At 42.8% G+C, this 26,589-nt stretch overlaps 1 protein-coding gene across 1 annotated transcript in view; it reads right to left on the minus strand.

The window, feature by feature from the left end:
• CCSER2 (coiled-coil serine rich protein 2) overlaps nt 1-22,743 on the minus strand; it is a 45,973-nt gene extending 23,230 nt beyond the window's left edge. The window contains exons 1-4 of the mRNA XM_063307749.1: nt 21,320-22,743; nt 19,005-19,204; nt 4,017-4,107; nt 2,053-2,212 (exon numbers count right to left, since the gene is read on the minus strand). Of these exons, the coding sequence (XP_063163819.1) occupies nt 2,053-2,212; nt 4,017-4,107; nt 19,005-19,204; nt 21,320-22,703 (1,835 nt within the window). The 5' untranslated portion in view covers nt 22,704-22,743. The remainder of the gene's footprint in view (nt 1-2,052; nt 2,213-4,016; nt 4,108-19,004; nt 19,205-21,319) is intronic.
• Nucleotides 22,744-26,589: the final 3,846 nt, after the last annotated feature.

A 26,589-nucleotide genomic window follows, 5' to 3' on the forward strand; every position in this document is an offset into this window, starting at 1 on the left:
AAAGGAGAGAATCTTCTCTTCGGCGGTTTTCCAACGTTCAAGGGTTTCCCACAAGATTTCAGGCTGTACCGGCGCTACCAGCATTTCACGCTCAGATCCAGCTCTATTTTCCCAGGCACTGGAAAATTCGTGTATGATTTGTATTTGCTCTGTTACATTTCTTCTCACTTGCTTCACATGTTATTGTTTTGTTTTTAATAACCTTGCCTTTTCGGCCATCCAGTTATCTTCACATAAAATACGATTTTAAAATATTACGAATCTTCGATTGATTGATAAATTATACATATGACTCACTCCCAAAGAAACAGAGATACTTTTGTTTTGGATATTGCCTGTATATCCCACAGATCAGGAATCCCCTTGCAAAATCCCACAAGGGCACTGCTGAGATTCAGTGACAAGCTACAGCATGATGTTGAGCGTGAATCTCCACGCGTTTTCCGTGAGAAACCAAAGAAAACAGGTCCAGCAATCACAAGTAAGTGTAAAGTATTTACTGGATCTAACCTCCCAGGAACTGGGAAGGCAGTCTGAATATGCTGGCATCACTCTACATACGTTACTGTGTAATGCTCCCAACGCTTCAATTCCTGGCCATTGGGGGGGAAGAGCTGTGCCCAGTCACACAAAGGCTGCCCATTCTGGCCACAGAAACTCAAACCTTAGAAGAGCCAAACCTGTTTTGTGACGGTCAAGGGAGAATGCATTTCCTAAGATATAAAAACTGCTGATGGGAGGCAGTACCATTTTTTTTAAGGCACTGCAGTGTACTGCAGAAAGCTTTCCTATACATCAGATTAGGTAAAGGTAAAGGTTTCCCTTGACGTAAAGTCCAGTCGTGTCCGACTCTAGGGGGCGGTGCTCATCTCCGTTTCAAAGCCTTGGAGCCGGCGTTGTCCCTAGGGACACTTCCGGGTCATGTGGCCAGCATGACTCACGGAACGCCGTTACCTTCCCGCCAAAGCGGTACCAATTAATCTACTCACATTTGCATGTTTTCGAACTGCTTGGTGTGCAGGAGCTGGGACGAGCAATGGGAGCTCACCCCGCCGCGCGGTTTCGAACCGCCGACCTTCCGATCGACAGCTCAGCGGTTTAACCCGCAGCGCCACCGCGTCCCTCTTATACATCAGATTAGGAGAAGAGTAATAGCTTATTCTTCAAAACATGGGTATTCTAGTATTAGCAACAAGCATGACAAAATCATATCCAGTCACAGGAATATACTGGAGTGTAAGTAAATGAAACAATATTCTGATATACTGCATAAACACTAGCTTGGATCCAAAAGCACTTTGCACCCTTTGGCATATGACCCATACTGGTGAGCCTACTATACAAATGCTCTTTTTAAGTAATAAATGCTTCCATTTACTGCACTGCCTGCTCTAACAACCAAAATCTAGGCTCCAGTAAGTACTTTAGCTGGGAGTAATGGCTGCGGAGCTCAGTCACTACTTTTGAATAAATGTGGATGGAACTGTAGTATTAAGTCACCAATAAATCTGTTTACACATGCTTGCGTACGTATAACGTAGACTGAGACTGTAATATGTGCAAGAAATACGCCAGTAGTTCATTATCTATTAGTTTTAAAAGTTATTAGTAACAGCGCAGTCAGAAATAATCCTATCAATGAAACAGATGTATTAATGTGCAAAATGTATCACATATGAACCCTTTTGAATGTGAATGTTTCACATTCAGCACAGTGTCTTGACCACTTCTGAAGGGTTCCGAGTGCGAGACAGCCCTGTTTCAACTATTGTATCTTGAGTTTGAGACATTTTCAGAAAGGTTAAAATAGCCCATCTGGAATACAAAACAATTTCCAGCTCAAGGTAGGATGTTGGTGATCTCTTGAGTTAGAAACACTGTACAATCCCTGGATTGTGGTCTTTTCTTTCTAAAAATCACCGCTTCCCTCCGTCTCCAGATAACTGTGTCCAAATGTACATTTTATCTCAAGGCGAAAAACTCTAACGATTAATGCTGCTGGGGGTATCCCAAACCCCAACCTTCAACATTTTTCTCCTCCAAGAATCACACCTGTTCAGATCATTTCTGACATGGGAATAGTGGTCAGTGGGACCAAGATGATAATGATCCTGGGTATTCCACCTCTGTGCTGCTCTCTTCCATAGCCCCTCTTTCTGCTGTCGAATATTTCTGTCTGGTCGCTCATAACGGTTCATATTTTCACATTCCACTATATAAATAGAAGAAAACAGTGCAACATCAGTTTAAGTAGAACTATTATCAACAAGAAAACCAAAGCAGGTATCTGATGGTACTCCTAATTAACTCACAATGTTGGCCATAATTAAGCATAGGAATTGCACATAAATTAAGTCTGGGCACAGATAAGGTAATTTTATTTAATAATATTGTGATGATTATGAATCAGCTCAAGCCTCACAGGCAAGATATAAACATAAAACTCAAGCTTTCTTATTCGTAACATGTCAAATAATAGAAATGCTGTTCTAGATAATTAACATGCTTCCACAATAGTAAAGTTGCCAGTTCAGTTCAATAACTTTACTTTGTTCCTCAGTCACCTGAGGAATATAATAAAGAACCAAGAAGTTTCTTTGATATCTACCAGAAGGCAACTTAAAACAAACAAAAACAGCACTTATTTTTCACAAGGATTTCCCCAACACTTATATAGTTAATTATGAAACGTGATCTTTGGGGAGTTTTATTAATTGAGGAAAAAATTTAGAATGTTCATTTAACCATACAACGTGAAACTTTTAAAAACTTCCATCGGTGCCCAAAAAACAAGAAGTTTGGTTTCTGAAAACTGTATCTGGCAATAGTTTTGAAACGTTAAAAGCCAAACCACAGTACAAAGTTTGTAGAAAATGGAGAAAAGTTTGGAGAAACCTGCTCAGCTTTCCACTCACCTAAAAACGCATTCTTCTCATTGCTTGGCCTGGACTACGAGACGCTTTTCATAGCTGTTGTTCCATTGCCTACTCAGACATAGTTTCGGAGAAGACAGGGACAAACAGGCCTTCCTTCCTTCCTGATCATTCCCTGCTTGCGTATAGTTGGGAAAGGAGCCCAGTTTGACCCTGTGATTTAAAATTCCCGTCCTCCAAGTACATACTTCTTGCCATAGAACAATTGCTATAAATAGAGTGCAAGTTCCGTCACAGGCTCCAAAATGGAACAAGAAAAATAGAAACCTACAAATTATTCTGACACTTGCTTAGTTCAGTCAGCCTTTGGGCAAGACGCAGTTAACTGTTAAATTCATGAACCACACAATGGTTGTGGGCTGAAAGGGGCCATTGAATCCAGTTCCTGTTCTGTGAACCCAAATCGGAGCAACCCAGGAGGAAGGCTGTCCAGCCTCTGCTTTGGCACACCCAGTTAAAGGAAAACTAGCCACTGTCGCTCTCTTCGTACTGACAGGTTTTTCCTAACCTTCCCCTGGAATCCAGTCCTGCAAAACACTCTGCTACTGATCTAAACGAAACAGATTTTGTTACTTAATTTCAAGACTTCAGAAAGGTTTTGGTGCACTTATCTAGCCAGGCAGGCTTGGGTGTGTTTGTTTTGTTTAAAGAAAAAGATACACAATAATTTTAACCCTGTTATACCAAAAACACTACTTAGGACAGTAAGAATTTGTTTTAAAAAGACTAGCTGAAAACTACAGCATTAGAGAAAGGAAAGAATCAGAAGTTGAGAAACCATCTGAAAGTGCTTCAGTGCAAGCAGAGTTTGAAAATCATTGCTCCGACCAGAAGCTCCAGAAAAATGATACAGTGGGGACATTATTTACTGCTTCCCTCGAACACAGAACGAAGCTGCGCAGAGACCAAAATGCCTCTGGAAATCCGCAGCCTTCCCACCCTGGCGTCCTCCAGGCTTCCTTGGATTGCCACTCCAGAAGTCGCTGGCGCCCTTGGCTCAACCGAAGCGGAAGGTGAAATGAAAGAAGCAACAGCAGTGCGGACTCCAGACGCTCCAGAGGTCATCGGAGTCCTTCCACTAACCGTTATCACAGGGTGGGTCTTCGGGTAAGTCGACATCAAGCATAAGGTCATCATCTTCAAGATCACACGAATCAAGATTGTTCAAGACATCCTGCAAGGAACAAGAACCGGCTTCAAGCTCAGCCCACCTGACCCTCTTTCTCTGAGTCAGGCTCACCTTAATGCATTTTGAAACAAACTCGTTATTACTGCTTCTCCAGCTGCAGAACAGAACTTTATTATGGTCACTGATCAGAGCAGCTCTCCGGCTATCTAGCACAGGTAGCACTGAAGTGAAAAGATTAATCCCCAGGTCTCTTAAGATACGTGCTAAGTATTCAGGTTAAATCAAATCAAATCAAATCTTTATTTCAGTCATAGACCAACAGAAAATACAATCAGGAAAAATAACACTCATTTCAGTAATAACTTGCTGAAACTTCTAAGTGATAAAGTATAATTAAAAGCTAGGATTACTAGCATAAAACTAAAAAGTTAAAGTGCTACGGTATCTCTAGGAAAGTGAAGAACAGGACGACCAGGAGCAAGAGGGACAAACTCAGTTACAGTGGCAAAGAGTGCACCATCGGGAGACTTGAAAGAACAGGTCAGCCACAGATCCTCATGGGGAAAATGTACCTATGTGGTCACTAGGAGTCAAAAGCAACTTGATGGCACATAATCAATCAATCAGTCAATCAAGTTATCTTTATAAAAAATTCTTAATATTATTACTGAGACTATGGGCTAAAAGTGGGGGGGGGGGCTCTGAAGGCCACATAAAGGACATTAAAACAGCACAGGTGAGCCATCATTTCTGATTATTGCATCATATTTTCCAGATACACAAACAAGGATTTGGAAACTAATGCATATGATTTCTGTTTGTTAACTACTGGTCTTGAAGAAATATTCCAATGGCGTCAAAAGAACAATATCCATAAGCCTAGTCCACGTACTGGAATAAAAGACATTTACAAAAAACTTTTATTAAAAATATGTTTTAAAAGTTAGTGGTTTCCTAGATGACAAACGTATTACTCTGAATAATGTTATTACCTTTACAGATTACAATTTGTTTTAATAAGCAACTGGGAAATTTTAAAAATTGACCATAGAACCACCACAATTATATATAGAAATGGAATATTACTAAAGCTCCATTAATATTTCACAGTAAGTAACTCCCCTGGCACTGACCTTTCGCTCTTCCCTTAATAGAAAAGAGCAAGCTGAATTAATAATCTCTATTCCTATTCCCATCACTATGCCGTATTGTGGATTTCGGTGTCTCTGTACCAAATACGCGAAGCAGCAGCAGATAAAGTTGTATGTTCCTCACTAACTTACAAACTTTACCAGACATGTGTAATGAGGTTAGAAAAGGGATGACAGTCAAAACAGCAGTATTTCTTCAAAAAGAAAAAAAAAGTACCAGTCAACATATTTACAAAGCTCCATCAAATGAACCTGGATTTTGACCTATCGCACCATGTACGACGGTCCTTCCTACATTAAGTCACAGCTTAACAGTGGAGTAGACCCCATACCTTTAAGAGAGAAAAAACAGATGAACAACTAAAATAAAATACTTCCCAAGGAAGGGGGACCAGAACAAGAGGCAGGGGCTGGGCTGAGGCTTATTACTGCAGCTGCCGTGGCAACCATGTGGCAATTCCAGAGACCTGTCAGCCTGTGTCCAATCAGGGAACTGCAGCCACTGACCCTGCCACAACACGCTCAGTCTCCCTGAGGCTAGCCAAACAATCACATGGACCGGGATGCCAGTTGGCATGGTGAGAAACAGATCCTACTATTAGCCTCTGAAACCATCAGCCCTTTATCCTCTTACTGACTCTAGGAAGCTAAAAATAAAAAAAGGCACAATGACTTTTGCTAAGCCACTCCCCTAAGCAAGCTTTGGCAAGTTTCTTGTCATTACTTCTTCTTCATGATGTTGTGTCATTTACCCACATTTCTGAAACGGGGAGTGTTTGAGCTCACACGGTTGTCACGCCGGTGCATGTGTAATGCTTTGGATTTGATTCAGAAGTGATACAGGGGAACAGGCTAGAAAGTGAAGGCAGCACTTGTCTGTGACTTATTAAAGCAGCCCCTTCTTCAGAAGTGCCAGCTACTGCAGCTGTCTAATCCTGGAGACAGACGGGACAGCTTGAACATGCTACAGACAGAAGCTGCACCCATGTTCCCATCACCCCACAGCATTTCTTCCAAACCAACTTTGAATTACTGCACGGACCCAGTTGCTATGGATATGCCAATTATCAGATGTAAGGCAAAAATATTTTTCTCATTAAAAAATTCAAATAACTGAGCATAGTAACAAGTCATAGTACTATTATAAATGAGATACTCATATCCTTGCTAATATTCTTTAAAGCCATTAGATTGCTCATTATTAAGCAAAATGTAAATAAGCCATAAGGCAACTCACCAGATCCCCATCTTTTGCATTAAAATGTTTTTCATTTTTCATCTTTTTTCTGCTCCTTCTAACCTGTTAAGCTACCATAATAGTTAATCCTAATTTAATAGGGAATTCATAAATAATAATTCAAAATAATTCAGAACACTTGGAATTATAAATAGGTCAATTAAAAATATTCTTGGCTTTAAAATATAGGGGGGGAGATAGATAGATAGATAGATAGATAGATAGATAGATAGATAGATAGATAGATAGATAGATAGATAGATAGATAGATAGATATTCATATTCTTTATTAGGGCTTCTTATACTTGCAATGAAAGCAATCTCTACCCTCATTCTTCCCTGCTAACTCCTGGTTGAGTTTCTAGAAACAGATTTATTGTCCTGTCCTGAGTAAAGCAGATGGTCAACTACTGTGATTCCAGCCACATTCTTTTTATAGGTTTGCTTTTGTTCAGTGTGACCTCTGCAGTCCTGATGTCATGAGTACTGATGGTGAGCAGGAGGGAGCCCCTATCCAGGGGGGAAAACGCATGCGTAGTACTGAGGAGTTAAGCAGCCATTCAAAGAGACACAGATCTGACCCGCCTTAACTTTTGGCGTTTATCTGTCTGGGTTTTTCCCACGCTTCTTCAGTTTGTTAGGATTTTCTGTCTAATGCAGCAGTAATAAACACTAGAGACCTATTCCTCGTCTCAGCGTGGTTCCTGGCTGTTAGGACACCTGTACTTTGCTGGCTGCAAAAGGTCATCTCTAAACGGTAAGAAAAATGTATAGCTTTAATGAGTCGAAAATAAAAGGTAGACAGGTTTCTAGGTGGAAAAGCAGCAAGCCAATGCATGTTACTTTTTAAAAAAAACTGACAACCATCTCAAGCCAAAGTGGCCCTGCATCTGATAATTAAGGTATTCTATATTAAATACAACCCATAAATTTAACAGAATTGAGCCATATATATTAAAATGTTTGCACACCCTTTTCAAACTAAGTATAAAAAAACCCAAAGAGTACCATATTTTATATCGGAAAAATGTGGCTAAATCTTATATTGATACTCAGTTGTCATGGATCAGGCAGAGAGAATAAATAGATACTGAAAGACCATCTAAGATTTTTGACTTGGTTTTACTACTACTTTTAAGCAACAGGCTCTATCACAAATCTAGGTTTCCAGAAAGATCTCAACTTAAGTTTCATACCATACACCAGGAACATTACTACAGTCAGACAGATTGACTTCACTTTGGCTTCATCTGCTTTCCAAAACTAGGATTCCTATGATTTACCAATACCTTGAGGATTAAAAATTAAGAGAAGCTATGCCTCTTCCCTACTTCCCTTTCAATTATGTGATTTAACTGAACTGTCTGAACTGGCTTGCTGTAACCAGCATTAAAGCAACCTCCTGTGCCCGAGAAAATAGACATCCTGGCCATTAGATAATCACTCAAACAAACAATTAATTGAATAATAAAACCATAAGGAAGATTACGCCAACTCCCTTTTCTCCTTTATAATTACATGTTGTTGCCATGTACTGATCATTCTCCCCTTTTGCAAATTTTGCCACTACTTCAGAATCAACCCCGATTCTTTTACTCATAAAGAAGCACTAATATCTTCAGCAGAATTATTGGGGATCAAGGAGTACCTCTTTACATAAACTTTACACCAAAGGAACTTTTCAAAGTGTATAGTCCTTATATGCACTGTAGAATGAAAATTAAAAATTAAAAACAGAACACTTTACTTTTTAGCCAGATGTTCCATACAAGAAAGTATTGGATTTCATGCCCATAGCTTGTTTCTATGTTTTAACTCTGTGATCACACAGGACAACTTCAAATAAATCAAAATGTAAGGTATAAGTTATAATATATTGGCAAATATGGGTACTACCATTTCTTAGAAGATACAGCAGTAAAATATCTGCCTCTTAATTACAAAAGCTTATATATTTCCCAAGGGACCTGTGCATTTATTTATATTTATTTATATTTCAAATTTCCATCACCGCCCATCTCCCCCGAAAAGGGGACTCTGGGCATATGTATGCTATCTGTGTGAAAATGACATTAATATTACCTGTGGATAACAATGTAGATTTCTCTCTTTAAGTGGAACAAAACAGCACTAATGGTATTTTTGTATCTAGTGACAGAATTCTATCTAGAACATTTTAATGGAGATATAATTTAGAAAGATAGATATGCAAAGTGTGCTAAATTCTAGGCAACCAGGTATTTGGCACAAACTCCAGTACACATTATCAGTGAAGCATAAAGTTAACTGCATTTGTTACAGGAACAAATACATACCGCTCTGAATATTTGCACTTAACTGTTGTCATGTTAATTACATAACCAGAAAGGGGAAATATGACAGCAGTCAGACATGGAATATTTAAACAAGTCACTGTACACTGTTGTGCTGCCATCTAGCCTCCATTCACGAAGTTACAAAAGAACTGTTTAAAATATTCAACATCATACAGATTCATCTGAATTTAAATCTGGGGAGTTGCACCACAAAAGGCCTGGACTTTTTCATACAGTTTAACAGACCATGTTTTCAAACACCGTACAGTACTTATTTGGACATTCCCATTAGTGTTTATATGTCAGCTTCTAAAAGAGGAAGATTATCTCCTAACTTTTGTAAGCCTATTTGGTAAAATGATGAGTTAGTGGATGCTAACAAAGTTGACTTTTCAAAGGGGGCAAGTTTATTTCTTCAGTAGGCAATTTCATCTGTTGAGTCTGAGTTTATCGTTGCTGGGGTCAAAGACCAAAAACATGGACACAAAATTGGTACAATTTTTAAAAACAATGAACCACTGTAAAAATATAATCTTGCTCAGCCTTGCAGAAATTCAAATAAAAACCCTGACTACTCAAGAAAGTAAAATATTGGAGCTAAACTCTTGAGAATCCTGGTATAGGCTTTAAAATGGAAAAAAAATCAGAGTATTAATCTTATAAATCTTAATGTTCCAACATTAACACTCCCTCCTGCCTGAATTCCAGAGTTCAGAGCAGGTTTCATATATTTATAAAGATGAATAACGGATTTCTTTTAATATACCTGAAACAATTAAACAGCCATGGGGATAGCTGTATTTGAACCAATAAAAATGGAAGGGCTGGGGAAAGGACAGAGATCAGAGAAACTGAATCCTTTGCATTCATTTCACTGTGGAAGATACTAGATAGAAGCCAATGACTAAATTAGCTTTGTTCAGACAGGACAGCTGAAATAATACCAACAAATACTGTTGGTAAGGGTGAAGCTCCTGTGGAACCTTGAGAAATTACAAAATTCAGTGGGGTTGAATGGCATCTGCTCAAAAGTCTAACAAGCCAAAACAATGAACTGATGTAAAAAGAATAAACCTCAGAAAGGAATCATCAGCAAGATTTTTCTTGATCTGTATTTAGTAAGCAGGATTATTCTTAGATTACTCTTGAAAGGACAGGAGACCGAATCACTTCTTCATCTAAGATTTTATCCATTTGCTCAGATGTCCAAGCCCTCTTGCGTTTTGCCCTGCTATAGCCAAGAGTGTTGTGAATGGGTAAATTGTAAAGAAACTTCTTGATATACTGATTATGTGTCATGTTCTCATTCCAATGTCTGGTTAACATTGTAACGTTTCACATGTCTTTTTCTGTTCCGTGTTCCTTCACCCGGGGTTTTTCCATTCCTTCGCCCTCCGTTGTTTGGAGGGCTTGGAATGCATGTTTGGGTTTGCGCTCCTGTTCAAGGTTACTTTCCCAGGCGCGTCTAACGGCTTCTAGCACCTGGGAGGGGGAGCGTCCTGACGGGCGATGGGGCGGGATCTGCTTACAAGCAAGGCTTTTAAGTTTGTATTTGGCGCGCTTTTGCTCATTCTCAGCTTTCTCTGTATTTGCATACTATTCCTTTAATAAATCAGTTATCTTTAAGCCCGAGCTTGTGAGACTGAGTATTTGGGTTTAGGCAATCGTTACATAAAGCTGAGAATCATTTTATCCATTGTCCGCTAGCCCCATCCAATCATTGGATAAGAGGGAACGCTAGCGATGACAGAACCTCAACTTCGCGCAAGTGAGGGAAGCGAAGAAGAGCGGGAGGCGGCCAAAAGCCGGCCAGTGCTAACTTCGAGAGCGCAAAGAGCAGCACGTCGGGAGTTGCGAGATATCCAATTGGACGAGCTGCTGATTTCCATGCAGGAGAGTCTCAGGAGTGAACATAGAACTGTCATGGAAAGAGCACAGGGGAGGGGGTCTCCACAATTGACCTGGGAGCATGAAGTCCCCTTGTCACCGAGGGTGGTGGTAACCAACCAACCCTCGGAGGAGCCGGTCACTCCGGCCCGTATGAGGGCATTAGAAGATAAAATGGATTTAATAGTGACGATCCTCAAGGATCTACCCAAAGAGGATCTACCCAGAGAGGCAGAGCCCACCCCGGAGGATTGGGAAGAAGAGCCGTCACAGTACCCCAGGCATAGTACCATGTCGACCCGGGGGAGAAGCAAGATTCGATCAGACCGTCAAGGGGGGGAGCGAGAGGCAAGACCTCCTAGGGATCGACCACCCATGGGGGCTCGGCGCACGCTGACATTCGCGGCACCGCCACAGCCAGCTGAGCCGGCAAGAACCTTCCCACCATTTGGAGTGAAGTTCGATGGGGACCCCACAACGCTCTCCTTCTTTATTACTAATGCCAAGCACTATATAGAAGATTGGGGTCGAAACTTTCGGTCTGAACATGGCAAGGTTAATTTCATTGCCAACAAGCTGAGAGGAAAGGCAGCGGATTGGTATGTGCAACTATGCCAAGCTGAGGCAACTGAGTTAGAGGACTTCGATGACTTTTTGTGGGCACTTAAAGAGCATTTCGAAGACCCCCTAGCTCAAGAAACGGCCAAAAATGACCTGCGGAAACTCTACCAAGGGTCCCTCTCAGTTGCCAAATATGCGTTGGAGTTTAAAGCTTTGGCAGGAAAGGTGGAAGACTGGTCTGAGCCAACAATCATCGAATTGTTCAAGCAGGGGCTTGAACCCGAAATCCTTCGATGGGCTCTGGGCAGAGATGACCCTAAAACGCTATATGGGTGGATTCAGTTGGCAGGAAGCGCAGAAAATGCCCTACGAACCTATGCCCATACCAAAGAGCTTAGACAAACACGTCTCGCTAGAGGGGCGCGCACATCTGGACTTGCCAGCCGCCCCAAACCGAAAACCTGGGAAGAAGAGAGGGAGCAACGGTTCTCCAAGGGTCAGTGCCTCCGATGTGGGAAAGAAGGGCATCGAGCCACGTCGTGCCCGAGACGCCGTCCAGAGGAACGACAGACGAAACCCACGGTAAAGACGCCTGCTCCTGCTCCACCGCGAAAACTGAAGGCAGCCCTCGCGGAACTGGACCCCCCAGACCTTCCCTTCGGAGAAGAGGAGGAAGAGTTGCAGTTCGAACAGCCGGCGGGAAAAGCCTACCACCTGCCCTGAAGGGCGCCCTAGGGCAGGTGGAAGAAACCGGGCGTAACCATGATTCGGTGAGTGGAAACTTCCCCACACTGACTGTTAAAGTTAAACTGAGCTCAAAAACCAAAACGGTGGAAGTGTGGGCCATGCTAGACTCGGGTTGCTCCCGTTCCCTAATGCACCCTGATGTAGTAGCGGCTCTGGAACTGCCCACGTTCCCTTTGCCAAGACCCATGATTTTCACCCAATTGGATGGAACTATGGCGGGAGGGAAAGCAGTCAATCTTTCCACGGGACTGGTCGCCTTGCAGATGGGCTCCCATCAGGAAAAGCTGCCATTTGTGGTAGCTCCAGTGGGGGGTCCTCTGGTAATCTTGGGGATGCCTTGGTTTGTGCAACAAAACCCTTTCATCAACTGGCTGCATAGAACTGTGACGTTTGCAGATGGCTTTTACAAAGTACCCGAAAAGGACCTACTGGAGGACATGGAGGGTGGAGGGGTAGCGTATACCACTGTGCAAACGCTTCAACCTCTTGAGGGACTACCCAATCAGTATCAGGATTTTGCTGAAGTATTTGGGGAAAAGGAAGCGGATCGCTTACCACCCCACCGAAAAACGGACTGTGCCATTGAATTTTTACCAAATGTAAAATTGCCTCACCCAAAAATATACCCCATGTCTCCCAAAGAGCTTACCACGCTAAGGGAGTTCATCGACAAAAACCTGGCTAGGGGTTTCATTGAGCCGGCAAATTCCCCGGTAGGAGCTCCTGTCCTATTCCGGCCAAAAAAGGATGGGTCATTAAGGCTTTGTACCGATTTCCGCGGGCTCAATGCGGTCTCAATATTAAATAAATATCCTTTGCCCCTGATCAAAGATATGTTATCACATCTGGCCAGGGGCAAAATTTTCTCAAAACTGGATTTGAGAGAAGCTTATTTTCGCATTCGCATAAGGAAAGGGGATGAGTGGAAAACAGCGTTTAACTGTCCTCTTGGGGCTTTCCAATATAAAGTCTTACCATTCGGTTTGTCTGGGGCACCTGGGGTTTTTATGCAACTAATCAATGAGGTCTTGCATGACCACCTATTTAAGGGGGTACTGGTATATTTGGATGATGTATTGATTTATACTGAAACCATGTCAGAACATATCCACTTGGTGCGTCAGGTACTGGCTAAGTTGAAAAAGGCAGAGTTGTACGCAAAATTGTCAAAATGTGCATTTCATCAGTCGCAAATTGATTACCTAGGGTACCGAATTTCAGCTCAGGGCATTGAAATGGACCCTGCAAAAGTAGAAGCTATTGTGGCATGGGAGCCTCCCCGTACCAGGAGACAATTACAAAGTTTCCTTGGATTCTCTAATTTCTATCGGGCATTCGCCCAAAATTTTGCAGAAATCGCCCTCCCCCTTACTGAACTGTTAAAAACTAAAGGACAGGGGGATACGCGACGTTCAAAGAACCCAGGCGCACTCCTTAAATGGACTCCAGCCTGTCAGCAAGCGTTCGAAGCGCTCAAACAAATCTTTACCACAGAACCAATTTTACAGCATCCAAACCCCTCTAAACCTTTCGTTCTACAAGTCGATGCTTCTGATTTTTCCATAGGAGCAATTCTGCTACAAGCTGACCAATCTGGCGCTTTAAAACCCTGTGCCTACCTCTCTCGCAAATTCACTGAAACAGAGAGAAGATGGCACGTTTGGGAAAAAGAGGCTTTTGCTGTAAAAACGGCTTTGGAAACATGGCGACACCTATTGGAAGGCACTTCAAACCCTTTTGAAGTCTGGACTGACCATAAAAACCTGGAAGCTCTAAGCACCAGTCGAAAACTCAGTCCCAAACAGCTCCGCTGGGCTGAGTTTTTCAGCCGCTTCGACTTCACCCTTAAATTTATACCAGGCAAGAAAAACTTTTTAGCTGATGCACTCTCGCGCAGACCCCAAGATGCTGGCCCAGGGCCAACGGTCCAAGGTACCGTCTGGACCGACAAACAATTAAGTTTGGCAGCAGTAACTCGCAGCCAGACCCGAGCGCAATCAAATCAGCCTCCGGCCGCTTTGCCTTCCAGCCGCTCGCCGCACTTGTCAATTCCTTCCGATTTGCAACAACAGTTGCTTTCCCACCTTAAGACAGATACTTGGTTGCAAACCAATAGACACCTTTTAACTTTCACCGATAATTTTGCCTGGCGCAACGATCGTCTCTATGTCCCCGAGGCAATGCGGAAAACCATACTCCAGCGCTGCCACGATGACAAGCTAGCTGGACACTTTGGCTACGTAAAAACTTTGCACCTTGTTCGCCGGCAATTCTGGTGGCCAACTTTACTCAAGGATTTAAAGGAGTATGTCACTGCATGCCCTGTATGTGCGGCGATAAAGCGCAAACCAGGCAAACCCCAAGGTCTCCTTCAACCTGTTGCCACTCCATCTGTCCCTTGGCAGGACATCTCCATGGACTTTATCGTTGATCTACCCCCTAGTCAATGCAAAACTGTCATTTGGGTCGTCAAAGACTTTTTTTCCAAACAAGCCCACTTTATCCCCTGCGCGTCTATCCCCACCGCCCAACAGCTGGCACGCCTCTTCCTCATCCACGTGTACCGCCTCCACGGTATCCCCGCCCGTTTGGTGAGTGACAGAGGTACACAATTTACGTCACAATTTTGGCGGGCATTTTTAAAACTTTTAGGTACAAAACAGTCGCTTTCTACCGCCTGGCATCCGGAAACGGACGGATCTACAGAGGCGGTTAATTCTACATTGGAACAATATCTCAGAGCTTTTGTTAACTACCAACAAGACAACTGGGTCGATTTACTCCCATTTGCTGAGGTCGCTTACAACAATTCCGTTCATCAAACCACTGGCCAAGTTCCCTTTAAAACAGTTTTTGGACGTGACTTTGTTCCTATTCCTGAACTTCCTCATCCTCAACCGCTACCTGCCACCCTTGCTGACTGGGCAGACTCTCTTAAAGACTCATGGTCTAATATTCTACTGGCTCTTCACCATGCCCAGGCTACCTATAAACGCCATGCCGATGCAAAGCGTTCCCCGGAACCATCCTTTCTGGTCGGGGATAAAGTCTACTTATCAACTAAATTTATCAAGTCCCCACAACCGTCTAAGAAACTTGGCCCTAAATTTGTCGGACCTTTTCCAATTGTTGCTCAGCTCAACCCTGTTACGTTTAAACTTGATTTGCCCCACAACCTTAAACGTTTACACCCTGTTTTCCATTGTAGTTTACTCAAACCCTGCCTGTCGTCCGACCGTTGGCATCCACAACCCGTTCCTCCACCTCCCCTCATGATTGACAACCAGCAACACTTCGAGGTGGCATCCATCCTCGACTCCCGCCGCCTGCGCTCCCGTTTACAGTACCTCGTCCGCTGGAAACATTTCCCTCATCCTGAATGGGTTGCCGCTCCAGACGTACATTCCCCTCATCTCGTCACCCAATTCCACTCTGCCTATCCTGACAAGCCGGCTCCTTAGTTTCTTCTGGGGGGGCAATATGTCATGTTCTCATTCCAATGTCTGGTTAACATTGTAACGTTTCACATGTCTTTTTCTGTTCCGTGTTCCTTCACCCGGGGTTTTTCCATTCCTTCGCCCTCCGTTGTTTGGAGGGCTTGGAATGCATGTTTGGGTTTGCGCTCCTGTTCAAGGTTACTTTCCCAGGCGCGTCTAACGGCTTCTAGCACCTGGGAGGGGGAGCGTCCTGACGGGCGATGGGGCGGGATCTGCTTACAAGCAAGGCTTTTAAGTTTGTATTTGGCGCGCTTTTGCTCATTCTCAGCTTTCTCTGTATTTGCATACTATTCCTTTAATAAATCAGTTATCTTTAAGCCCGAGCTTGTGAGACTGAGTATTTGGGTTTAGGCAATCGTTACATTATGTCAAGGGGCCACTTAACCTTCTCCCTGAAAGTTCAGGTTCCAGGTCAAACTGTACTATTTGGACTTCTTTGTCATGAACACTGCTTGAGGTCTCTTTTTCTTTTATGATTTAGACCTTTCTGTTTTCTACTGCTTTTCTAATCTGGTGGCATTCATTCATTCATTCAAATAATTTACATGGTCATCCCACAGCAGTGACTTTGGGCCTCATACAAAGTTAAAATCAGCAAATATAGCAGTCCAAATAATAAATGTCCAAGGTCAAAAACAAGAAATTTATAATAATAAAAACGACATCAGTCAGCACAGCTTGCATTAACTTCCCAGCCTAAATGCCTGGGAAAATATGCCTTGCAAAAGGTTGAGAAGGCACAATTCCTGGGTCCAATAAGATGACATTTTTAATTCAATGTTTTTCAAATTTGGCAACTTTAAGATGTGTGGACTTCAACTCCTAGAATTCCCCAGCCAGCATGCTGGCAGGGTGAGCAGAGATGATGGAAACAGGTGGAGCCAAAAAAATTATTGCCATTAATTGCTAGCTACCTTCTGTAAAGAAGCATCTGAATAGTCTGTCTGTCTATCTATCTGAATGAAGGTGAAAGGTCCCCTGTGCCAGCACCGAGTCATGACTGACCCTTTGGGGGGACGCCGCTTTCACGATGTTTTCTTGGCAGACTATAGCGGGGTAGCTTGCCATTGCCTTCCCCAGTCGTCACCTTCCCCAGCAAGCAAGCTGGGTGCTCATTTTACCGACCTCGGAAGGATGGAAGGCTGAGTTGACCTGAGCCGGCTACCCGAGAATCCAGCTTCCACTGGGAATCTATCTGAATAGTCCTCTCTATTTTGCCCTATACCTTTGGCTACAATCCCTGCCAGCCACACCTACACTGCTGGGAAACAATGCTGCGGACGGTGGCTTGTTTTTCTAAAAAAAAAATCCATGCTGCCTTTCCACCATCACTGTATGACTGGGCTGAAGCTGAGAATAAAAAACATAAATGAAGAGCAGATGGGGGAATCTCATTACAGGCTTATCTATTAAGTGGACTCTGTCCATCAAGCAAACATTCCAGAATAAAGAGATTCAAAAGCTTCTAAGAGGCCCCACATTTATGGACACATTAATAAAGGAGGGCTGGACAATTCCTATCTCAGTTCTCTAGATTCTGCACGCTAACCCCTAATCCTTGGCATTAAAATTAATTAAAGGAAGTGTGTGTAAATCTTTCTTCCTTGCTTCTGCTCTGCAGTTAAGGAGCTCAACAATCACCGCAAATGAAGACATCGCAATGATTCCTTATCAGAAGGTTTGCCATCAGATGCTTTCCCAAACCTCTCTAAAAATATTTGAAGGCTATGACAGCAGCTCAACTGGGAAAGAAAGAGAGAAGCCCTAAACAGTGCAGACAGGCTTCCAGAATTCCACTTTAAAACAAGGCAGGGAATGATCTAGACTGTTCTATTAGCTTGAGCCCAGGAGGTAAGGAAAGGCAAAGGCCAGACAAGGTGTGGCATTGCTGAAGGAAAGGCCTGTTTTGCTGTTTTAAAACAAACTGCTGGACAGCGAGGAAAAGGCCGACTATTGAAAAAGCGAGTGTCAAAGTTCTATCAAGGATGTAATGAATTTTGATCTGGCACAAGATCCTCATGTGGAGGTACTCTCAATCACATACTGATTTGTGAAACAGCTAAAGAACCTTATTCTAAGTGTATTGTACACTACTTCTCAGACTTCTAAACAAGCTGAGAAAAATCAGAAAGGTTTCCAAATCAAAAGAAACATGTTTTATGACTATTTCACATAACAGTATTAATTTATACACTATAATCAAGTGCAACCACACCTAGCACTTATATTGAGCACAAACTACATAAAGTATTTCAGTGATTTTTTTAAAAATATTTTTTTATCCCGCATTATTTTTATAAATAACTCAAGGCAGGAACATAGCTAAGACTCCTTCCTCCTCCTCCTATTTTCCCCACAACAACCACCCTGTGAGGTGGGTTGGGCTGAGAGAGAGGGACTGGCCCAAGGTCACCCAGCCGGCTGTCATGCCTCAGGCGGGACCAGAACTCACCATCTCCTGGTTTCTAGCCTGGGGCCTTCCCCATCAGACCAAACTGGCCTGTCATATTTTAAATACTTTAAATATTTTAAAATATTCATCCACCCATATGTCCTTCTGTCCTATAAGCTAAGCAGAATCATTCTCTGCTACTTAGGTTGGTTTATCAATAAAGAAAGCTTCTTTGACAAGATCCTTAAATATCAGTCTGAATGATAAAATGAAAAGCAGTAAACATCAAACTACAAACTCTCCATAAAGAAGAAAAAGGGAGTTGAACATTTCATAGAAAAAAAAGTTCTCAAAGCTTGCTTTTGGTTTCAGGTGAGAAGTTCTCCTTATGCAACTATAAACTATGCTCTTTTTTCACGGCAAAAAGCTGAAACATTTCACTAAACCTAAAATGAATTTCTTGCACATCACAAATTCTTAGCATATAGTATCAGTATTCTTCATCAACTGATGTTCCTATTATTCCAAGCCAGTAAGTTCCCAAACATTCTACACTTTCCAGAAGACATCAGTCTCAGAATTTCTGCTTAACACCAAGCATTTACAAACTTTATAGCGCACCTTCAGTTCCCGCAGGCCACTGGCCAGAGACAAAGATGGAACCCTGAATATGCTGAGCAGCCTCCATAGATGCACACTGCAGGACAAGAGCAAAGATCCTGAACAGGTGCCCTTCAGAGAATTCGGATCACTGCTGCTACTGGGCTACAAAGAACACCTAAAAAATTCTGAAGAGCAGGAGTTCCGTATTCTTACTTTGTCTTCTTGCCCTTAAGGCACCTTAAAATATCTTAATTACATAATTGTATTATTGTAACTCATTGACAAGATCTTAATATAATCAAACAGTACTGTAAGTTAACAACTGCAAAACCAATATAAGCATAGGCACTTATTTCTACATTTAAAGATCAACCAGTCTGCCCTCCGTTTCTGTCTTCTACAATCTCTCCCGATTTCTCGCCTTCATTCAAACTGAGATCCTTGTAAATGCTGCATTTGCCATGGAATTCTCCAGAAAGGGTGGAGTTAACGTCAGATACCCCACAGATAATGGTACTGTCCTGATAATATATATAAACAAGTAATACGTACAATGCTGTTCATTTCTGAAGAATCGTAACTTCCACACGGATGGACGCTCCCAATGGGCTCCAGCCCTTCTTCATCCCACATGTACGTCCCATCAGAGCTATCCGATGGCGAAAGCTCAAAAGAGGAGCCAGCTCTGAAATCCATGTCCGAAGAAACTTCATTGTTCCCAGTGGGATGTGTGGCGCTTTCGCTCTTGTCGTCTACTTCTTAAATAAAAGCAAAGAACTAAATACTATACACCGAGCCTTGCTTCAACACTTCAGTACGCTTTTTTTCAGGGCTAAGGCACTTAAGAAAACTTCTATCACATGACAACAACCCTCAGAATGCACTGTATGACCCACACAGGAAGCTAAATCACACGAGCTCAGCCTTCTGCCAGCTGGAGACTCCCAGCAATGTCCCTGCTTGCTAGAGGGTCTTAAGAGGTGGAGTCCACAGATCTAGAAGGCATATACAGATTGCTGAAAGCTCTTACCTGAACATCAAAATACTGACACGGGAACAGGGTGAACACAACAAGAAATACTACATCAGTATTTTCTATACGAATATACCAAAATTTAGTTGCCCAAAGTCCAAACCTTGTTTTCCAATCTTAGTAGCATTTACACTACTCATCCTCCTAAGGGAACTCCCCATGGAGCACAAGAAAAACAAATAGTAAATATTAAGTAAACGAATCAACAATAAAGCCATCTATCTGCAAACAAGACCCTAAGAACAAAAATACAAAAAGGAAAGGAAAGCACCCTTTTAACAAAGCAGACCGGCCCTGGAAACGTTGCTCTCCAATGTGAGGAAGCAGTTCTTATGTTGCTTAAGGCAAGGTTCCTTCCTTGGGCAGGGGATCAAAACTGGGAGGCTTCCCCTGAGAAGACTCTTTTCCTCTGCACCACGCTGTAAGTCAGCCCCACTGATGGACACGGAAGCCTCTCTAGCTGAACTTGGTGCCTAGAGTGGATTGATCCTGTGGAAGGCTAACTTTGAATTCATGGAAGAGGGGGAAAGCAGCCAAAGAGGGACAAGTTCCCCATATTTCACTATCTGAAGATTTTTTTTCCTGTTAATTAATATATGGGCATTGAGCAATGAATGTATTGATTCATCTCTATCGAAAGAATACTAATTTGTAGTCCACAGACCCTCTTCCCAATTAGATGCATGCTGTGGACATTTTACAAATCCCAGTGGTATACAAATAAGTCATCTGCCTTTTTCTTCAAGGTTCAACAGCAACAAAGGGAAAAAAGGAATTCTAAAAACAGGGATGAAGATTCAGAAATAAATAGAGTTAAGGATGCTGATTATGACCAATAAGTAAAAGGCAGTATTTTCTGTTCCAATAAAGTTTTTAAAAACCTTGAAATTCCTAAGGCAAGCATACAAAATCTAAAGCTGTTAATTTTTCAGTGAAACTTACTTCCATATATAAGCAGTTATTAGCACGGTGCTAGTCAAAAATTGTCAAGGCTGTTCTGTCTTTTGAGAATGGGGTTTAACACCAGCATGATGGAAAGAGGAATCATCATTCCTTGTCTTTTGCTGCATGGAATGAATGGTGGTTTTGTCCATGTCTTCTCCCACTGGAAAGGGACCAACTGGTTTCCAGTTACCCTATTGGCTTCAATCACTTTCCATTTTGTCCTCATGATGCGGTGCTAACAAAGCCAAGCCAGATTTCACATTCCAGCTGTTGCATACAAATCTCCTGTTCCTGAATTGCCTTGTTCTGTTGGGATCATTTCAACAGTGCTGGTGTTTCTATCAGCCTTGCATGTGGACCATGATAGCAGAAATGGATAGAAGTGGGAAGGACAGGACAGGACTCAAAGTCGTGAAAGCTAGGTGACCCCATTTTGTGGGCTTGGAGTTACCCCATGTTTTATGGTACCAATCTTTTTTTACCTTTTGACATTGTTAAAATGAGTATTTCACCTCCATAACATTTTACAAACTGATGTAACTATAATTTATCATAGCATCCTTTTCCATAAGGACTACATCAACCCATTACTGCTGCAAGAAGTATGCAGCCACTGTTTTAAAGTCAAGCACATCTTAAGTTGACAATGTTAGCTTTCAAGTATTCAATTTGCATATCCAGATCAAAGCGTAACTTAAATTTAAATACTCACTATGCCAATTATTTGAAAAATGAATTTACGTGAGGACTTTCAAATACCAAACATTCAGGAATAACAGCGCCATAAAGAAATCAAGCAGTAGAATGGTTATTTGAGGAGAGGTACCAACATCATCTTATTGGTTCCATTAGCCTCTAAAACTATTAAAACTACACCTTGCACATTTACCTGACACACGTATATGCAGCCATTCCTCATTACTGCAGTTGGATTTCTCACTTTCCTGAAAAGATAGTAGTTGATGGAGTGGTATTCCATTTCCATGTTCCAGCTTTTGAGCAGGAATTTCCTCTTCCTGAATTTCCATTGTTCGGCTGGGATCTTCTAAATCTATGAAATCATCACTAAAATCTTCACTAAGGTCATTTTTCTCAGAAGAGGACAGGGAGGATATAGATATTTCATCCACATCACCGTCGGTGCACATTTTACAGCTGCTGTCTACTAAATCATTCTCCTGTGTTTCTCTTGCATCAGCACCCCTTTTAACATCTGTTGAAACCAAATCTTCCATTAAACTATTTCCAGAATCTTTCCTTGCACTGCCATCCACAGGGATCTTTCTACCCAAAGGCTGGTTGGCAGGCTTCAGTAACGAAGGACGACCTGATCTAAATCTCAGGGAAGATGCATCCCCAGTACCGTTTAAGAGCGGCTGTTTCTTCAAATGAGGCGGTACTACAGCAGCAAACGACCGAACAAACTCGTACCGCAAAGGTTCGTTCCCGTTGGGCGCATCTAACTGGCGTGTGCTTCTTGACAAGAGATTTGACCGCTGAGATGTTCTAATCGCTGAGTGTTGGTTCTGGTAAGGCCTTGCAAGTTCCACAGCTCTATTAAAAGAGTGGGACCTGGTAAGAGATGCAGGAGGCAAGAGAGACCTTTGAATGGAATGTGAGAAGCTTTGTGACCTAACCATTTTTTCACAAACAGGTGTAACGTTGTCTGTTGATCTTGCCAGACTCTCCCCTGAGCTACTCCGGGTGGCAAAAATGTTTCCCCTAATCCTCTGCAAGCCTATCACTGACTGGCTCCCGCAAATCCCATTCAACTGTGATTTTGGTGCATTAAATCCAGAATATGAAGTCCTGCTTAATAAAGAACTTTTGGTGAACTTAGAATTAGACAGACCAGATAAACACTTCTGATTCAATTCTTCTGAAGGAGATACAAGCATGTTGTCTGGTTTAGCTGTTTTTGAAAAAGTGTTGTGTGAGCTGATCCTGCACTCTTCTGTACCAACTGCCCCTTCAGACTGAGGGCACTTTTCAGAATCAGTCATTCTTTCACTGGAATTCTGACTGGAGTCATATTCATTACTGCTCCGATCTCCCAGATGGTACTTATTAGCCCTTCTCCAGTTAAAAGAGAAGGAAGACGTGTGAGTAGTGCCATTGTGCTTGCTGAAATGTCTGTCAATGATCTGTGTATTCCCTGAAAGGTGAGGAGCCGTCCCATTTGGAACAGGCTGTAAGGTATTTCCAGCAGGCTTTGTTCCATATTTTGGTAACTTGGAAACCAAAGATGCCCTGGTATGAGTTTTTTCTTCCATGTGCTACAGTCCTTCCATGCGATATTGTCTTCCAACATTGACTCTAAAGGGAAAAAAAGGGGGGATATTAATGTTAATAGCATGATTCTGATAAGACATACACAGCATACTACATAGAATAAACTTGACACTTAAACAAGTGGAATATCTTCACGTTAGGTACGGTATAACTTCTCCACATGGAAAAAACATTTCACCAAGAGATCAACTAAATCTAACAAGCTTATCGTACCCCAGTAATGCTATTTGGGGGTGGTATTTATTAGACTTTCTCCAGTTAAAAGAGAAGGAAGACATGTGGGTAGTGCTGTTGTGCTTCCAGAAACTTTTGTCAACGATCTGTGCATTTCCTGAAAAATTAGGAGCTCTCCCATTTGGAACAGACTGGAAGGCATTTGCCGTAGGTTTTGTTCTACACTTTAGTGACCTGGAAACCAAAGATGTTCCAGTACTAAGTTTTCTCTTTCATATCCTATAGTCCTTCCATGTGACATAGGCTTCTAATATTCCTTGGCATTTTTTGATATGGTTCAATCTAAAATGTCAGCAGTTTCAGAGGTGAAACTGTGGTTCAATTTGTTTATGTGTTGAGAGGTCAAGAAATTTTCATCATATCTTTTAATTACCAACTGATGTCTGGAAGCTTGGCATTCTGACAAATCAGCCATCAACAGACACACAGAGATATACCCACCTACGCAGCATTTAAAAGACGAGCCAAAAGCCAAAGAAGGAAACAACTAATCAGAGCACATCTTCTCCAGCAGCCAACACCCAGATAAGCAGGAAAGAGCGTAAGATAAACGATCAGGGAAGAAACAATATCCTAACCAAGGAACCGTCAAGGAAGAAACAATGCCCCCACCAAGATGGTAGGGCAAGCCACTGTACACAAACAGCCAGCAAACTTAACTCTCCCATGCACCAATGTTACTTAGCGTGGCAATGAAATGTCTGCAGGAAGACAACCCAGCTCAGAGAATACAAGCAACCGAAAAGGCCTATAATAGTATTTCCTTGGGTAAAAAACTGTCCACATATTAGGGTAGCTCCCCCAGCACTATCTCCAAACGGCTGGGATTAATCACATGGCCATTTTACCTACATTAAGTATGCTACTAAGTCATTTCAAGAACTCTGTACATGACAAAGTTAGCCATATAATTTGTGTAATTACGCAGAGTTTAAATAAATACAATTTGACACACTGGTTATGGAGAAGCAAGGGAAATTAATAGCACAGCATATTCCTAACTTTTTGCACATGTACCTAATCACACAGCCACTAATTTATCCATCATGGGCAACCAGCCTGCTCATCCTCCAAGGCTGGAAATGTAGTCTCTTTAAAAATACTCACTGCTTCAGCCAAGGTGTAACACTGGCTGCTATTACCCCCTCTGGAAGAGAGAATTCAGTCATCATTCTGCACCACCACCCCCTCTAGGACAGCCTTTGATTGAAAAAAAAAATGACCCATCTGCACCAGAGAGCTTGGGCTTCTCTCCATGGGCCAAGAAAAACAAGAAGGAAAAGTGGATGGCCTCATTCTGGATCGAAAAGTAGATGGCATGACAACCGAGTCACTGTTTCCCTCCATTTACTGGAAGAATCTCCAAAGGACGAGGAAGGGAAGATCAGCCTGCAGTCCTTGCTCACTAAAACCTAGGTTCTTTTTGTCGAAGGGCTTCCAGACTGAAGGGCAGACAAATGAGATTGACAGATTCCTTGGCTGAAGGTTCAAGGTCTGTATGCCATTCATGCACCACTGCAATGCTGACCTTCCTCTCTCTGCTGATATATAATGTTCAACAATGGCATAGCTGCTTTAAAGAGCTGTAGACACAAGCTATACTCACATCCCCACACCCTCTGAAACACTTTTCTGGAACTGAATCTGCACCGCCCTAATGGTTCCTACTAGCTCTTTTCTCAAAAGGAACTTCTTCACTTGCTCAAGGTTAATCACCATATTTAAAAATATAGCCAGTTATTAACCATGAGCAAGAGAACGAATTAATTTGGCAGGGGGGGGGGGAAACCAATTAGGAAACATAATAGTAAACCCCTGGATTCTTGCCTATTCTACTCCAATTAATGCATTATTTTCATTTTAAAAACTTCTGGAGTAACTTATAACTCCAAATTAGGATCAGGGACATCATTTGTACATTCTCGAAGTCAGCATTCTACTTCAACACTTAACCCCATTAACCCCATTTAATATATAAACAGATTTAATACATTAAACCTCTGTACTAAATTGGCTCATGTAGTTGGCTATGATTTTATGTTACTGGATGGAGAAAAGGCTATTTAAATACTAATACAAAAATAAACGTGAAATTTAAAGTTATGCTTTCTACAAACACCAAGGAAGCAAAGCTATTAAGAAATGTAGATTACAGTGTGTTTATTGATGCATACTCTGACAACTTATATCTTATGACAGAAGCACCGTAATCATGAGAAGAGCTACTACTGCAAGTTGATCGCTTTACAACCAGCCAGTGACAAATCCGCAATTCTTTCTTCCCACTTGATCAGAAGAGAAGTGCCCAGAACACGGTCTATGCCATCAGTCTCTTCTATGCATTAGAAGAAACCGCCATATCCCTAAAATAATACACCCTGTATTCAGATTAAGGGCCATTCTTGAATGGAGAATATGTCTATTTTGAGATATGCACTCTTAAAACTGGGATTTGGAATGATTACTGTCATCATTGTTCCAAACTTCATCACTGTATCAGAGAAGGTCTTCTAAAAGCAACTTTCAAGTCCTGTAACAAGGAGAATAAAAATGTTTTGAAAAAATCCTCTTAAAGATCTTCTCTACACAGTATAGGGATTAGTTGGCTCGGCAATAGGAACTGACGTTCCAGGCAGAAGTGAAGCAGACACCTCCTCTTATCCTTTCCCACCTTTCTGTGCTGTCCTGGAAACCTCCCCACGTGGCCGTCGATTTAGAGATGGACCTGTGGCACAGGAAGGTCTAGTATCTGCCTCCCACACAAGGGGACCACAGTTTGTTACCCGTGATACCTTGTCACAGAACAGCCGGTTCCTTGGTTAGGTGTTAAACGGTTTTGCTCTGGGCTTAAGAGCTTGGACCCTAGCTTAAGGAAGCCCCGTAAGAGTAATTCCAGGGAGCACAGGATTCTCCTGAAAAACCAGGGAGAAATCACGGACGCCTCAACCATGGTACAGAAAGCCTCCTTGGACTTTGGGGACCGCCGAGTCCCCAAAACGGCTTTTCGTGGCAAGAGACGGAGACCAGGAACGGCTCAGAAGAACTGCTCCTCAGCTAAGTTTCCAAACCAACAGATTTCCAAAAAGAATGACGCTGCTGTCCTAATAACTACTAACGCTGCCCCAACCAATCAAACTCACATGGCAGTTACCCAGAGAGAGAGAGGCAGGGAGAGGACGAACGAAAGCACCCTGCTCTGGCTACCAGACTCTTACTGCAGTTCCAGCAGACGACCGCTTCTTGCTCACGCGTCGGCCCCCAGGTCTCCCTCCGGCGCTCAGGTGAGGCGCACCGGCCCTGCCCTCCTTCTGTGCCCCAGGCCACCCGGGGAGGCCACGACGGCCGGGAGTGACTTGCTAGAAACGAGCGCGGAGGCCCTCCTTCGCTAAAGGCGGCCTCTCCTTGAGCCCTGCATCGGGAGGGAGGCCGGGAGGGAGGGAGAGAGGGGCCCGCCGGGAGGAGACCCTCCGGCGGCTCCCGGGGCAGCCAGCGCAGCGCCGGCCGGCCGGCCCTCCCCGCCGCCGGGCTCCCAGATTCAGCTCCGCAGCGGCGGGCCGACGCCCCGCGCCACCTCCGCGAGTCGCGAGGGTCGAGTCCCGGCACGCCGAGCCAACCCCGGGCAGCAGCCCGGCC

Source organism: Candoia aspera, chromosome 6, assembly GCF_035149785.1.
Source record: "Candoia aspera isolate rCanAsp1 chromosome 6, rCanAsp1.hap2, whole genome shotgun sequence".
NCBI classification, from domain to species: Eukaryota; Metazoa; Chordata; class Lepidosauria; order Squamata; family Boidae; genus Candoia; species Candoia aspera.